At 40.8% G+C, this 17,177-nt stretch overlaps 1 protein-coding gene and 1 long non-coding RNA gene across 4 annotated transcripts; one reads left to right on the plus strand and one right to left on the minus strand.

Moving 5' to 3' along the window:
- Positions 1–11,360: 11,360 nt before the first annotated feature.
- LOC311133649 (G2/M phase-specific E3 ubiquitin-protein ligase-like) lies at positions 11,361–15,844 on the plus strand. 3 transcript variants are annotated; one of them, XM_084167179.1, is made up of 8 exons: positions 11,361–11,555; positions 12,212–12,406; positions 12,906–12,992; positions 13,647–13,900; positions 13,981–14,106; positions 14,336–14,476; positions 14,642–14,750; positions 14,856–15,844. In XM_084167179.1, the coding sequence occupies exons 1-8, from the start codon at positions 11,552–11,554 to the stop codon at positions 15,065–15,067; spliced, it is 1,128 nt and encodes a 375-aa protein (XP_084023305.1). In that variant the 5' UTR covers positions 11,361–11,551; the 3' UTR covers positions 15,068–15,844. The 3 variants fall into 3 exon arrangements, with proteins under 3 accessions (XP_084023305.1, XP_084023306.1, XP_084023304.1); XM_084167180.1 differs by lacking the exon at positions 11,361–11,555 and adding an exon at positions 11,834–11,854; XM_084167178.1 differs by lacking the exon at positions 11,361–11,555 and having other exon boundaries at positions 11,988–12,406.
- Positions 14,224–17,036, minus strand: LOC311133650. Its single transcript, XR_014613615.1, has 3 exons — positions 16,569–17,036; positions 16,319–16,452; positions 14,224–16,046 (listed from the first exon to the last, which is right to left on the minus strand). It is a non-coding gene; the product is annotated as an uncharacterized lncRNA (long non-coding RNA).
- Positions 17,037–17,177: the final 141 nt, after the last annotated feature.

Consider the following 17,177-nt stretch of genomic DNA (forward strand, 5'->3'; position numbering starts at 1 on the left):
AGAATAGCTAACATTAGCCAACTTTTGGCCAGCTCTCTCTCTAACAGTAAATAAACTGGCAAAAGCTAGCCAAGTTCATTTACTTCTGTTGAAACGGGACAAAACAAAAGCTACAAAATAATTCCATACAAACAACAGCTGTTAGATAGCATATGAGGTGGCTATTATTACTATCTGCCAGATAGGTAGCTAGAGGCTAAAGCTGACCTGGCTGTGGTAGCTACTAGTTAGCGTAGCTAATTCATTCACCTCAGTCTAGAGGGGATTAAAGATTTTGTAACATTACATGTCAGTTACAATACTAGCTCAGCACTGAAAATAAACACTAGTTTCATTTTTTTCTGTTAAGTTAAACAGCAGTTACCTTGCAAGCTACATCAGTCAACTAAAGAGTAGCCAGTTTCTGCTCTGCTTACTTTTACAACTCGGTGAAAGAGTGCAACACATACACACTGAACTATGCTCAACTCTCCTGTGCTGGTCAAATCAAATCAAGCTTTATTTATAGAGCACATTTCAGACATGGAATGCAACGCAATGTGCTTTACAGGAAAAACTAATAAAAAACAATGAATATAAAAGCTGAAATATTTACTACACAACAAACATAAGATAAAAAACAAAAGAATGACACAAACTGAACGACTAAAAAGCCAGCCTTCCAGAAGCTTTGCCTTCACACAGCCCCCTCTGAGGTGTCTACCTGGTCCTAAATCCAGCCAATCGCTTTGAGACGTCCACATGGTCCTAAAACACACGATTTGCACTTTTTGTATCACATTGCAATGATAAAACTGGAGGGGATGACAGAAATGCCATTTCAGAATGTGGGGTGGACATGCCCCCCCCAGTGATAGTTGCGCCCCTGAATTGTAGTGACAGTCAACCACAAAATACCCTAGTCTCCAGATCAACAAGGGTAGTCTGTGTTTCATTGGACTTTTCTCAAATGTTTTTCCTCAACTCCTGTGTCCTCTCTGGACTCCTGTGTCCTCTCTGGAATCGATGAGAGGCTGCGAGGAGAGGGAAAGTGGATGAAAATGCACTTGTATGAAATGACTCTCATCCAATCTCGCGTCATCAGGCAAATTACATTTACAGGGTGGAATCCCAAAATAAATGTATGAAGTGATAAAAACAAATATAGCTACTTGTGCAAGACATTTTATCGATAAAAGTATAAGTAGCATCTAGTTTTTATTAAAAACGTTTTAAATGTTTGCATACTTTTCTCCTTTGAGAAAACATTAGCTGATTGAAAGGGGGTGTGTGACCATCAGTCCGACCGACTGAGGGGTGGAGCATGGCGTCTTCAGCGAAAAGACGAGCAGTTGGAAAGGGAGTAAGTCCCGATGATAGTGAGGATAACAGCTCCGATGAGGGATCGGAAGACGATGGTGATTCAGGAGAGGAGGACAGCGGATCAGAAGAGGAGAGCAATGAAGAGGTCAAGGCCGAGGATAGAATAGACGCAGGAAGGGAAAGGAGGGGGAAAATGGAGTCCTTAGAGAAGGTAAGAAACAGATATAGGTTTGGAGAAACGCAGTATTATCATAAGGAGACGTATACTTGGGTGAATGAGGAGGAATGGAGGGAAAAAGAGAGGCAGAGGAGGTCTAAGAGAGAGATGGAGGAAGATTGTGAGTTTGAGTCAGTTAAAAATGGCGGGGAAAAGGGAGAAGGTTTGTTAAAGAAGAGTGGTAGGAAATGTAAGCAAAGTGAGCTGAAGACAGGAGTAGAAATGGAAGTGAATGAGGGTGATGTATCGGAGGTGGAAGGTGTGGTGAAGTACTCGGAGCCCGAGGATTGCACAGCGGGTCAGGATAAAGATGAGTCTGTGATAGTAGGAGTGAAGTTTGTGGAAAAAATGGATCCTTGCCTTTTGGCTGATCCAATTGTGGTTTCATGATGGGTGAAAAGAGCGTTGGGTAAAGTGGAATCTGTGAGGGTAACCAGAAGTGGTCTAGTGATAATTGTTTGTGTTTCTGTTGGGCAGAGGGAGAAGGCGCTCAGAGTTAAACAAATGGGGGAAAGAATTGTGAATTGTTTCGCTCTTAAGAAAAGGGAGCCATTGAGAGGAGTGATTACTGGAGTAGCAGTGAATGTAAAAGTTGACCAACTGAAGGAGATGATTCCGGTGTGTGTGATGCTCGTCGTTTGGTGCGACGTGAACAGGGTGGCGAGAGTGGGGAAACAGAAGAGTCATTGTCTGTTGTTTTGAGTTTTGAAGTTGAGTCTTTGCCTGAGAACGTGAGGTAGGATATATAAGTTATCCAGTGCGAGCATATGTGCCGAATACCTTAAGATATTACAGGTGTCAAACTTATGGGCATGTTGCAGCAGTGTTGTTAGAAATTGCGTAATTCAAATCTGGTATTGGAATAAGAGAAAACATAATCAAGAGATATTCAATCCAAGCTAAATTTATTATATGCAAAATGTATGTATGATAAGTATGTTGGTTCGTATACGGGCTCACTGAAATACCACACAGGGCAGACAGAGAACTGATCCATTGTTACAGGTTCTTCTTCAAATACTCTGACAGAGATATTTCCCACTCCCTGCTGGCCAATCAGAGTAGAGACTGAGCGTGGTTTAGACTTACTCAGCCTATCCGTTGGCGCACGGGCTGGTCCCAGCCCCTTGGCGCTCCACTGTTGCACACTGTTGCCAGGCATAAGTTGTTATCATAACAACCTGTAGAGTCAGCACCCAAAAGACACTGTTCCACTGTACTGCAAGTACCTACGTTCAAGGACGGTTCACAGACAACAAAGAGGCAGTGTTCGTATCTGTAAGAAATACAAGTCTTATCTCATCCTTCCCCCTAACGTTCCTCACATGAATCACAGCTTGTTATGTGAAACAATTCATATCAGTACAGTACAAACCTTCTATGTTTTAATCACCAATGCATTCCTTCTAAGCTATTCATCCCTCCAGTTATGAGAAAATAGATCCCCACAATCCCCCTTTTCACACCCACTGGGTGTGAACCCAAAATAAGAAAACCCAAAATAAGAAATTTCAGGGAAATTTAGATTCCCCCTTTTGACACCCATTATGGTGTCACTCCAAATAACATAGTTGAACAACACATAAGTAAGCATGAGGATAACAGCATAACAAAAATTGATTCACACTAAAATTTTATTATAAAAGAAAATAAATGTTAAAAACCTTCCATCCTCCCCTACACCTAACATGTACTGAGTTGGCTACCAGCCACCCAGGAATCCTTTACCTTCACATAAGGAAAGACAAACATTCACAATGGTTAACTTGATTAATAAAGCATAAAACACAGGATTAATAGAACACAAAACACAAGATTATTAAAACATAAAACACAAACAGGGAAGTAAATTTTGGCCACCTTTAGACACCCTCTAGAGTGTCACTCCACCAAGCCTGGTAGGTCATATCCTTCATTCCTTAGGTCGGAGTCCGGGATTGGGCCGAATCTCACCATCTGTTGGGAAACCACCTTCTCCATCTCCTTTCTCACCAACCCTCAGACACAGGGAATAAGACAACATCCACAAAGAACAAGTATACCCAGAATAGTTACAACAATAGTTTTCCATTTACCAAATATGTTATCAAACCAACCGTTTAGGGAGCTATCAATACCAGAGTTCTCAGCCAGTTCGTTCGTCAGCGTGGTGAGTCCCTGAAGCGCTTTGGTCACGGACCCGTCCGGTGCTGTATTGTTTGGGGATGAAAATACAGCACATAGATCCAAACAGAACACAAACTCCGCCCCGCTCAGCCAAAAGCATATCTAAAGCTATTCTATTCTGCCATGTCATTAAGCTAGTTGCCGCTGTCTGCTCAGCCAATCCCTTTATTGCATCACGAGTGTGGTTTATAAATCTTTGCTGGTTATAGTAAATATAATTTATCCAATCTATGTTTTTATTAATTGTTGACCACCAAAAAAGACTTGATTCAAACCCAGCTGCGATCTGATTCCTAGTATTGAATTGTTCTGGAACCCCTCGAGGTACTCCTATCCCATCAATATATATCCTTTCATCAAAGGATCCCGGGATGAGGTCCTACTTTCTACGTGACAACTCACCAGTCTCTGACACGTTTGATTGTTTGCGTATGTAGGTGAGTTCACAATCTGTTATCACCACACAACCATCAGATGTCAGCACGGGCCTGGTTTTGGTTCCTAAAATCCTCTGGCTGCAACAAAGAGGAGAGATTAGTCATGGTCTCTTTAGTTGTGACATTCTCCGTGTGGGAGCAGGAGCTAAGTTGCCTACCCTGTATCCTATCTTATTAGTCCTAGAAAAACAATTATAAGAATCCCCTGAGACTTCAAACGGAGGCAACCTAGGTCGGGGTGACTTTGTTATCGGGGGATACAGATAGTGCAAGTTACTACAAGACTCCTTCACCACATTCCCAGGTGGCTTGAACAATTTAATCATGGAGAATAAACCTGACAGAGAGTTAAAGCCTGTCAAGGGGAACAGAGTAGTTGTTAACCTTGGTTTGGCTGTCCCACAGGCATAACAGTCCTCTTTAGACATAGTTCTTGCCGTATACTGAATCCATTCCAACCACAGGTTAAGATTTCCACACCCCGTCTCCACCTGTACTACTTTCTTCAGGTCTATAGTTTGCACTATCTTCACCACAGCCCCGGTCTCACTACCTCCCTCAGAGAGGTTTACTCTATAGGGTGCCCCAGTTGAAGAGGATATCTCACTTGTCAGGTCTGTAACCTGTTTTAGCATAATTCAGACTTTCAGACAGTACCTACCCTTATATGGGTCGCACTGCCATTTCTGGTAATTCCCTACTTTCACAATACTACACCTGTCCTTAAACTGTGTATGGAGATTGACATATCCCAAGTGTTCATTAAGTCCTCATGACATTCATTCTCATAAGAAATCATATATACCCCAAACTCAGCCAAAACCTAAAAAACTCCATAAAATTCACTGTGCGTGCTCCTCTAAGACTTATCACCCTTGACCTGCTGAAAACCCAATTTGAAAAACAACAACCACAAATAGCCAGGCCTCACATAATTTGGTAGCTCACTTTTATGACCTAAATACTGCCTAACTTCACTACTGCTCCCCCTAGCCCTGGGCAACATTCCAATGAGATGAGCTAATCTCTTTCTCCTGGTTATAATCTAAAGATGGTAGTACACACAAAACATGATACAGATATCCCCAGTCTTAACCCATCAATAATTGTTTGTATCAATCTAATTCCTCATAACTAATCCATAAAACCACTCAAAATTCCTCGAGTATACAATGATTATTTAATTAATTACCCTAACTCTGCTACCTGTGATCTCATCTCAAATGATCCATTATCAATTATTTGTTCAACCCCCTAGGAAAATCTGTCTCCCCTTCTATTGTTCCTGTCCCCCCTGTAAATGTGATATTTCAGTTTTTAGCCAATACAATCACGGTTACATCAAAAGTAATGCAATGTCTGTATTAGGGTGTAAGGTAAATTATTCCTGTTTTCTTTTTTCAGCTAAACGTTTTATATCCCTCAATTAATAGTATTTTCTCCCTAATATATCTTCATACTCTTCTGCTTTCGCTAAATTAGATTTAATCCCTTGCCTTTCCTCTACTATCCTTCTATCATTACTGGATCAATGATAATAACTGTAATAACCATTCATAATAATTGTAAAACCTATTACACATTATATTGTGCCTTTTTTCTGATAATGTTATAATTGTAGCCTATTCCATCACTTTAGTTTAAAATATAAGTTTGTTTATAACAAATCCAGAACCCACCACAGGCTGGCGCTATTCCCCCAGCACAACAGCCAATGCCACTTGCATCCCACAGCTCAACCCAACTCGCTTGACTGTCTCTATCTTATTATTTCAGTTCGCTATTCAATTTCTTTAACTGTTCTCTCTGATTAGGCCCTAATTAATAAAACACTGTCTATAATTTACCAACACACCTTTAATTCACATCCCTATCATTTTTGAACTATGTACTGTCTCTCACCCCCCCCCCCCCCCCCGCTCCTTCGGGGAAAGCGCAAGGGGACCTTGTAACATATTTTCATAGACCTTTCTAGAATACTTCTACTTAAGCTATCTAATTCAACCTTTCACATTTCCCAATCCACATAGTAATCTAGGTCTATAGCCCCAATGCGAAAGCTTTACCTACTGTCCCTACCTGTGTTCGAACCAGGAACCCTCTACATACATCGCCAGTCACTCAATACCATCTGCGATTGTCTTAAAGCAACTACTTCCAGTTCATAGAGCAAGTGACGTCACCAAATGAAAATCGCACTAGCTTTCACCTCAGCAAAAAACTCTCTCTCCCTTCACCCATTCCCTATTGAATAAGTGAGTTTTTCTATTTAACCCCAAAACACGCTACAAATAGTCCATTCAACATTACCAAACCAAATACTCAATAGCATCCGGTCACCACCCACACCAGCCGTTGAATTCACTCATACACACAGACTTCACCGAAATGCCACCGAAATGCCAAATAAACCATAATAGTTCAATGGAGCCCCCTATTGGCTCTCCACTATCTATACATTACTTCCATAACCACATTAGTTATGGTCTGCTTACCCATTAAACCTTATCACATGATCAAACAACGGCACAACCTTAAACTCATATGGGGCGGCAGGCAGCTTAGTGACCAATAGCGCCGCGCCAACAACCGAGAGGCCGCCGGTTCCAATCCCCGAGCCGACCAGGCGAAAAATCTGCCGATGTGCCCCTGAGCAAGGCACTCAACCCCAATCGCTCATGCAAGTCGCTCTGTACCAGAGCGTCTGCCAAATTACCAAAAATGCAAATGTAAATATTCTCTACTTTCTCACCCATGATGTACGTCTACGTTTGGGTGAGCAAGTTCATACGTATATATTGTCAGAAACCCACAGGCACCTCTCAAACAATCGCCCCGTGGTGTTCGCAGCCAACTCCCAGTCTTTCCTGGCTCCAAAAGCCACACTTTCGCTGTCTCCAGCCCCTTCCCTCGCAACTCTCTCTTTCCGTGTCCAGTGGGAACAGGCTTTTTGAGGAGCTGTTTTTCGTTTTAGTGTTTCCAATATTCTGCCGTTATTTAAAGTACTTTAGTCTATTTATTTAAATCAAATTATTCCCACCGAATTAGTTAAAGTCGGTGCATATTTATATTTCAACGATAAACCGAATTATTTCAGTCTAATTGTTTAACCAGTATTTTGCAGGGTCAAACATCAAATGTTAAATAAAATAATAAACCAAAAAGCCTCAACCCAAGCACCTAAAACCAGTATTATGCTATGTCAAACATCAAACGCCACAGTTCAATCATATCAGCTCAAACGTTTCAGTTCAGTCACACTAGCCATTCATCACTTTAGCTTTATGTTCCCAATTGTTATTAACGGGTTATACGGTTTAAGCAACCACAAACCCAACAGTTATCCCCAAATTATACAGTTTGGACAGCCACAGACGTCTTTGATTCCCAATTAGTTTTCTATCAAGGTATACAGGTTTATCATTCACACTCTCATGCATACGACAACACTCGCACTGTTTAACTATTTAAAGTACCTCCTATGAGTTTTCAGTCATAGCTCGCACTGTCTAACTATTTAAAGTACCTCCTATGAGTTTTCAATCATAGCTCGCACTGTCTAACTATTTAAAGTACCTCCTATGAGCCTCAGTCATAGCTTGCACTGTCTAATCTATTTTAAAGTACCTCCTATGAGCCTCTAGTCATAGCTCGCACTGTCTAATCTATTTTAAAGTACCTCCTATGAGCCTCTAGTCATAGCTCGCACTCCCATGGGTTTAACCATCACAATTATCAAACATTTGCATAGTATATTATGAAATCGAAGTAGTATACTGTAATCGTTATTTATAGTACAATAGGGTTCACTTACATCAAACAGGTGCTTCACAAAATTAATTTGGATAAAGCCAATGTGCAGAACTTTAGATACATAACAATAGGTGTCTGCTTACCTGTTTTTAGAAGCCCGGGCACTTTGTGAAACACACCGTTCGACGACAGCGATGTCCAATGGGCTGGATGAATTCCAGCGAAGTTCCGCTACCAGATCACAGTCGGAGGTCACCAATTGTTAGAAATTGCGTAATTCAAATCTGGTATTGGAATAAGAGAAAACATAATCAAGAGATATTCAATCCAAGCTAAATTTATTATATGCAAAATGTATGTATGATAAGTATGTTGGTTCGTATACGGGCTCACTGAAATACCACACAGGGCAGACAGAGAACTGATCCATTGTTACAGGTTCTTCTTCAAATACTCTGACAGAGATATTTCCCACTCCCTGCTGGCCAATCAGAGTAGAGACTGAGCGTGGTTTAGACTTACTCAGCCTATCCGTTGGCGCACGGGCTGGTCCCAGCCCCTTGGCGCTCCACTGTTGCACACTGTTGCCAGGCATAAGTTGTTATCATAACAACCTGTAGAGTCAGCACCCAAAAGACACCGTTCCACTGTACTGCAAGTACCTATGTTCAAGGACGGTTCACAGACAACGGTTCACAGACAACAAAGAGGCAGTGTTCGTATCTGTAAGAAATACAAGTCTTATCTCATCCTTCCCCCTAACGTTCCTCACATGAATCACAGCTTGTTATGTGAAACAATTCATATCAGTACAGTACAAACCTTCTATGTTTTAATCACCAATGAATTCCTTCTAAGCTATTCATTCCTCCAGTTATGAGAAAATAGATCCCCACAGTGTGTAGGAGGGAGATTCCAAGGTGTGAGAAGTGTGCAGAAGGGCATGAGACAAAGGAGTGTGAAGCAGTGGGGAAAGTGGTGGTGTGTGCTAATTGTAGGGGTGGCCATGCGGCTGGGGATCAGACATGTCCAGTGCGAGAGAAGCAGGTTGAGGTATCCAGGGTAAGAGTAGAGAAGAAGTTGTCATATGCGGAGACAGTGAAGAAAGTAGAGGAAGATGGGTTAAGGGGGAGGGATCCTGAGAGAAATGTTGTGAGTAGTAGAGATGTACCAGTACAGAGGGATAAACCAAAAAGTGATATATGGTTCAGCAAGATTGGATTTTTAGCGTTTATAGCAATGGTTATTAATTGTACTGCAGGGATGGAACGCAAATTGATGAAAATTGAGGTGGTGGTGGCAGCTGCAGAGAGATATTTGGGTGTGCGAGACTTGACAGCAGAAGAGTTACAGGGAGTGTTAAGTGGTGATGTCCCATCAATTCAGGTCGAGGGCATGAGGTAGGAGTGAGTGTATTTAAACAGTGGAGAAGGGTGGGGTTAATTATTAATTGTAGTGTTGAAGGTGTGAGTGTAGTGTTAGATGGTAGGATATTTATTTGCTTTGGTTTATTTTATTTTTCAAGGAAAGATAAGGGAGTTGAACTCCAGTCTAGTAGGTGGCGGTAATGCAACAAATTGGATGCCAACCGCCGTTAAACCTCATTAAAGAAGAAGACGAACAAGCGTGGCCGATTTCAAAACTCAGGTAGATACGCTTGCAGTTCCTTGCCCAAAGGAGGCTATCGAGGAGGGGAGGACAATATTCTGTTTGCCTACTAACGAAACGAATTGAGGGAGGGACAGCCTAAAAACACGCCACTTCTATACAGCTATGACCGAAAGTGACTTTTTCGTAGCAGGTTAGGAGAATTTACGCAGCAGGTTAAAATAATTAACATACCAGGTTAGGAGAATTTGGTTAAGGTTAAGATTTAACGTATAAGGGAATATCCGTGAACAAATGCCGGGGTCTATGGAGGACTAAAAGTGCCACAATTAAATAAATAAATACACCATTAAATAATTACTTAAATGTGTCATTAATTAATTAAAATTAGAATTAAATACATAAATGTGTAATTAAATGTATCATTAATTAATTCAAATACCGATTCATTTTATGTAAAATACATATATAATTATTTCACTATTTACATTTACATTTCATGGTCCTGCGTTGGAGTGATTCATGAATTACTTAAAACTGTCAAACTGACCCATCAAAAGTTGGTAGGCGGAACCTAACGCCTGATTGGTTACCCTCTGCATCAAGCCAAGACAAATCAATTCCGGATAATGGATTGATGCAGAGCTACTGAACACATTCCAATACACTGGGTGGCGCTATTCACCTCTACGTTGGTTTAGTTACACGGTTAAACAGTACTTTCATTGCAACGGCTAAAAATCAAGAAGACTCGGTCCTGCTAGCCCCAATGTTGAGACGCTGTGTGAGGTGCAGGACAAAATGTCTAAAAGTTGCCCGGAGCTGCTGAGAGAAGCAGCGAATTTGATTGAGGAAGCTCTGAGCAGAAGTCCAACGGCTCCCGCGGCACCGGTGACTCCGGCAGCTCAGTCACAGCAGATACCGGCCGCTCAATCACGTACACCTGTCCAAGGTAAGCTAAGTAATTTCATGTTAGCCAGGTGTGCTACTATTTAATGATTCGGGACACACGTGTAGGTTAAATTAGATCGACTCGAACATGTATTTGCATGCGGTATTATGATGCTTCGTGCGTGACACGTTTATTGTTAATGGGGGGGGGGAAGCATAAACCTAGCTAGTTCGCTAATCGGCTAAATGGTGTTAGCTGGCTTGAGCATCCCAAGATAGAAGTAGAGGCTGTTTTAGCTGACTGGTGACCATTGAGCTGTTACGTTTTTCTGTGTTGCAGCGGAGGTAGCAAGGCTCTTTGCGCCATATAACATTGGAGCCAGAAGGAATATGACGAGACGACCAGCACAAGTCCAAGTTAGCCGAAGAAGCTACACACACACTGTCTGTTGTTTGGCTGACCACAATGCGGATAAAACTCCAAGCGTACTGTTTAAAGCTGAACTTCTTACTTCAGGACTTGGAGAGCAAAAAGTAACATTTTCAGGTCAGTGCCAAACTAGGCATTTACCAAAAGTAAAAAAAAGTTTGTACTGTCTGTGGCTTGTTGAAATTATTTGCATTTCTTTTTATAGTGACTCAAACTTAATTGGTGTTCATAGTGTCAATAATAGTTATCACAGGCTTATTTGCTTAATTTAAGGTGAGGTGAGTTATGATTTTGTTTTGTTTTTTTCTCCAGGGAATGACCACGATCCCATGGTTATAACAAATAAACTGATGGAAGTGTTTCCGAAGCTCCAACAAGGGGGAGGCTTTGAATTTCTAAAACTTGTAGGATCTACTCGCAGTCGAAATCTTGCGTTGCTTCAGTGTCCCAGCACTGGATACACCCTTGCCTATCTGAAAGATCCATCGACGATGATTGGACAGGCTACAATCTACATACGTCCACTTCAACAGGATCTACCCTTAGATTGTGTACATACATTTACAGAGACTTAGTTTAATACATAATCAAAACAAAGATTACTGGTGACTTTTAATCATTAATTAAAAGCCATTTGTTGTTGTTGTTAGGAGAGCTCACGTCCTGCCTCTGGTCCAGTCATCCCCTGCATCACTTGTCAGAAGGAAGTTCCCTTTTCAGAGATGAAGCTGCACAGATTGAGCTGCAATGGGTATGTACTTCTTAAAGCAATGCAAGGGTAGCATAATTTATTTTCTTTGGGAATATGTCTCTCTTATTGTTGTGCACACAAATAAGCGAGTATGACCATCATTTCAATTGTGTTAACTTCAAGGACACCCATGCAGGAATCAGAAAGAGAACAAGAGGGAGGCCAAAGTGAAGAAAATGATAGTGAGACAGCCCTAGTCAGTGACAGTGTTCCAGTGAGGCCTGAAACATCAGCTGAGAGTGCAGTAGTACCGGCAGTGATTGTCAATGAGGAGTTGGATCGCAAAGAAACAGACAGTGGTTTGTGTCATCACAATAGTGTTGCTATAAGATTGTGTGTAACTGAAAAGTTAATAGAAAGATAACACCTGTAGGATATAATTAGATAAGATAATACAGTTACAGACAATTAATAACATGCAACTGGGTTTTTCTATTTTTCTAATATTTAGTTGTAGTTGTTTAGTAGTGCTGTTTTTATGTCAACTCAGCGTTGTGACAGGTTCTGAAGATGTTGGGTCTCACGTTTTGTCAGTGAAATGAACAGAATTTTCCTCCTGTTCTGTAGAGTGAGAGGATATCTGTATATGCAGGTAACATGCCAACTCACAATATGTCTCTCTGTAATAGATAACTTTATTGTTGTTGTTTGTTTAGAATGGAAGCTTATTAAAGAACCCACTCAAGCTGCCAAAGTTTTCAAAGAGAATCTGCTAAGGGAACATGCAACTGGGAAACCACTTAGAATGAAGATGGATGTAAGGGACTCTGAAGAGGACAGGGAACGGGAGCTTCTCTTATTCTATAAACAGCAGCAAGAATGGGCATGTCCACTTCATTGTACTCTGGTTGGTAAGTAATATAACATTTATAATATAAATACATCAGTACAGTTTATACCACTCAAGTAGCTTATATGTAATTGTTAAATGGGAGAATGGAATGCACAAAATTATATAATTGATAAAAATGTTATATGTATGTATGTGAATATTGTGCACAATATAATAATAATAATAATAATAATAATAATATGCCATTTAGCAGACGCTTTTATCCAAAGCGACTTACAGTCATGCGTGCATACATTTTTTTGTGTATGGGTGGTCCCGGGGATCGAACCCACTACCTTGGCGTTTCAAGCGCCGTGCTCTACCAGCTGAGCTACAGAGGACCACTCTGTTATCTGGAATAATCTCTTGTTATCTGGAATAATCAATATTAAGGATGCTATTCTAGAATTACAGCCAATAGAAGTTTTTCTCCCTTTCTTGTTAAATGTTACCAAATCCAGTTACCTGTATTAGGCCGCCACTTTTTTTCCAGTGTTATTATCAGTATTTTATTTCAGGTGATGTTGCTATCGGAGAGGGAGTGATGCGGTACTTTATGACAACAATCATATCCAAACTCCAGTTTGGATTCAGTCTAGATCTTGGTAAGTATCTTACTAATTTTTTGAAGGTTAATCCATCTATAAATTGCAGAAATGTCTGTCTGTAGCGCATGTCTCTCAGTTAGTCTGATGGATTTCAAACTTGACAGGTGTCTTGCTCTGGTCACGAGTAAGTGCAGTGCCAAGTTTGACGACGTTTGGATAAACGCAAAAGATAGCGTTACATATATAGGTAAAAGAAGCACACATTGGCTTTTGCCGCTCTTGCTGCTTGCCATTCTCACACTGCATGCAACGCTGACTGAGCACCTGTTTGTGTCGTGACTCACTCTACACCGCCTCTCTCTATGCGCGCGCACACACACACACGCGTACACGTACGTTCTGGTGGTTGATGAACGCGGATATGTGCTGTTTAGCGGAGGGCCGGTGGGCAATGTTTTGTGTCAGGTAAGTCTGTAGTAGGGTATACAGGGGAATTGAATTTGAAGTGGTTTGGGGTCCTTCTGTAAGTCATTTTGGAGTAGGCTACAATTTGGTTTAAGTGAATTCTACAAGCAGCAATACCACAGGCCAAGTAATCGCCACTAGTATGATGTAATCTATCTATCTATCTATCTATCATACATTTTTATTTAATGTATTTAAGAGGTTAATTGTTGTGACTTTATTCCCTGCTCTCTTGGTACTTTACAGGAGGAATGGGCCAAACACTGCTATTTGAGGGTGAACCTGACCATCTTGTTCCAGCAGCATCAGAGGCACTTATTGAAAGCAACCTCTTCCGGGTTGCAGGAAGGATGTTGGGCCACACCTTTCTGCATGATGGTCCCCATGTCACAGGACTAAGTCCTGCTGTAATTCATGTACTGTTCAATGGGGACCCTGAAATGGCTACCGTTGTTACAGAAGACTGCCCTGATCTGCACATCAGGAGCATCATAGAACTGGTATGTAACCTAAAAGAAACTTTGCCATGTAAAAAATATTGCTTGGGCAGATATAATAACTTGTATGGTCTTAATTCTAGCTTGAACATGAAGATCTTACACCGGAACAGAAGGACACAGTTTCAGATCTTTCCATGTCTTGGGATCTTCCGGCAGTCACCAAAACAAATCGGAGATGGCTACATAACAAACTTCTACTCCATGCAGTGAGTTCCTGCTGGTTAAGTGACAGAATTCATCGCTGTACTTGTTGAAATTATAGAATGTGTTGTGAACCCTGGCTTGTTATGTTAACACGAGAGTTTAAGTACTAGAGTTTTAATGGATTTTTATAAAGCACTTTATTGTGTTTATTAACATTTTTCCTACTGTGCCAACTTTTGTCAAATTTGGGTTAAGGATTTGGGCTGTAATATGGGTCGGTCTGTCTCTTAGGTCGTTGGGAGGACCATGCGCCAAATTAAACAGTTGAGAAAGGGACTGAAAGATGTGATGGTATGGCCCCTGCTGACATCTAGGCCGGATGTTGTACCACTTCTTTTCCCCAAAATGGCTGAAATGCAGTTCACACCCCAGGTAAGTCAGTAATTTAGTTATATTTGTGACTTAACTTGATGAATTTACGTGTATTTTCAATGACTGAGATGGATATTTTTCAATTTTCTAAGATTTTGATCTGCATAGTCCTTCACCAAAATAAGTTCTCCCTTTTTTTAAATTACAATTTTTGTTTTCTTTAAGATGCTCCTAGAAAAAATCACATGGCCAGTTGAGGACAGTGATGATGAAGACTTTGACTTAGACACCACCTGCCGCATCACTGGCTTTCTAAGGATGTTCATTGAAACAGGTATAAACCTTATTTTCTCTCTTTACAAATGCTTCTATGTCTCATGGATAGATATGATCAATTACAGTTGAACTAAATGTCTTTAATCCATTTTATGACTTTTAGCTTCATCAGGTACCCTGGCCCAGCTGCTGACATTCTGGGTTGGCTGGGAGATGCTTCCTCCTGAACTGAGAGTGGAGATTTCTGGGGGAACCCTTCCTACGTCCTCCACATGCTTTGAAACCCTAAAGCTGCCAGCTCATTTCAAACTCTACATGGACTTTGAGAAAGCACTTGTCGCTGCCATAAAAAGTACTGGATTTGGGCTTGTTTAAGTTTTTTCAGACGTCAATTAGGGCTGGGCAATATTTTAATATTATATCTATCGTGATATAAGACTAGATATCGTCTTAAGGTGCTTTTCCATTACCAGTACCTACTTGACTCGCCTCGACTCGCTGTGCGTCCGTTTCCCATTGCAGATTTTAGGACGAGGCGAGTAGGTACCATGTAATGGAAAAGCACCATTAGATTTTGAAGAAGTGTAATATCGTTACATGGTAAGTTTAGTCTTTTCCTGGTTTCAAAGGCTGCATTACAGTAAAGTGATGTCATTTTCTGAACTTACCAGACTGTTCTAGCTGTTCTATTATTTGCCTTTTACCACTTAGTCATTATATCCACAATATGATAGTTATTTATCCGAAATCTAAATGTGGAAGATATTTTGTGAATGCACCAATTGTCAACCTTACAATATCGTTGCAATATCGACATCAAGGTGTTAGGTCAAAAATGTGATATTTGATTTTCTCCATATTGCCCAGCCCTAATGTCAATGCATACACAGTTCAGATGAATTGACACAAGTTCAGTGTCTTTGAAAACATTAACACACTGTGCAGTAGTTGACTTTTTTTTCTTCCATTTACTAAAATCAAACTGTTCTGCACCTTCAGTGCTAACAGTACAGCATTCATGTTAGTCATTCTGTGGACCATAATGAGACAGGAAGCTTCAAAGAAACAGCTTTTTTTCCTTTCTTTTAAAAGGAAAGTAAACTTTCAGTTTTTCCTTGCTTGTTCTAACACAACAAATAAAAACATGGGTTGGACATCAGTCTAAGATTCTTGATAACACTTCCACAGTCTCTACATATAGTCTAAGTGCATCAGTAACAGAAACTCCTGGAGCTGGCAAAATTGCAACCTCTTCATCTGAGAGCTCACGGGCCAGCTGAACCTCGGGGACTGACACAGTGCCTCGATGAAGGCAGTGAGGTCCGTTCCAATCGATCCCATATTCTTCAGGAACCTGAATGGATGACAAGCATAATCAGTCTTGTACTTAAAACTAGTTTGACATGTCCTTACACAAGATTGTTATTTTTGGTCACCAAGGCAGTGAGAAATGAAATGTTACTTATTCAGTTTTTTAAAATAATACAGCTTTGCATAGTATGCACTGTAGAAACTACAGCTCACAGGTTGATGTCTTTCCATAAGCGGGCTTCCTTCACCTTTCAAAGGGGCAGAGCTCCAAATTAAAAATACATTTAAATAATGCCCATATTATTATCTACTCACTTGGAACATGCACACCTCTTGCATTCAGGTGACCACGCATTAGCTTGTAGCCGGTGTTTGGATGACTTCTGTGAATTTCACTTACAATACGGTCTAACTCCTCATCATTCACAGCTGAATAGAGATCTGTCTTTCTGTACAAACAAGAAAAACACAACATCAAGTAATGTTACCTTAAACGTCATATTCTTTCCGAGTGTATGAGAGCAGCAATTCATAAACAGAAAACTCATGAATTTAGTGTAAATACCTTAAACTGTATTGTTGCATGCGCCTCCTGATGGTCCTCTTTGACACACCGAACATCGCTGCAAATTTGAACTGCGGGAACTCCACAAAGAAGTTAATGCTCCAGAACTGCACTCGGTATGTCAAACGCCAAACGCCCCGGTCCCTGTGTGTGTTGGGCCTGAAGTGCCCTGGTACCAGAGAAGCGGTGGACAACTTCTTCTAGATTTGCAATCACTCTGTGGTCGATATCTTCGTCGGAAAGTGCGGAAATGACTCCAACAACTTCAATAAGTTCCTCTGCTTTACTAGCTACATGCTCTGGGTCAGCAGGTCCTGCTTCTACATCCTCTGCTAAGTTTAAAATGTCTCTAACCAACTCCCTGGAAAGTTCACGGAGATCCTCCATTGTTTCTATCCAGGTTGGCCTACTCTACTTCAGACCAAAGCAATGGATCAGACTAGATTCGCGTTAGCCCCGCCCACTGACTTTGATGGGTCAGTTTGACAGTTTTAAGTAATTCATGAATCACTGCAATGCAGGATCATGAAATGTAAATGTAAATAGTGAAATAATTATATATGTATTTTACATAAAATGAATCGGTATTTGAATTAATTAATGATACAT

Source organism: Coregonus lavaretus, assembly GCF_964263955.1.
Source record: "Coregonus lavaretus genome assembly, chromosome: 8".
NCBI classification, from domain to species: Eukaryota; Metazoa; Chordata; class Actinopteri; order Salmoniformes; family Salmonidae; genus Coregonus; species Coregonus lavaretus.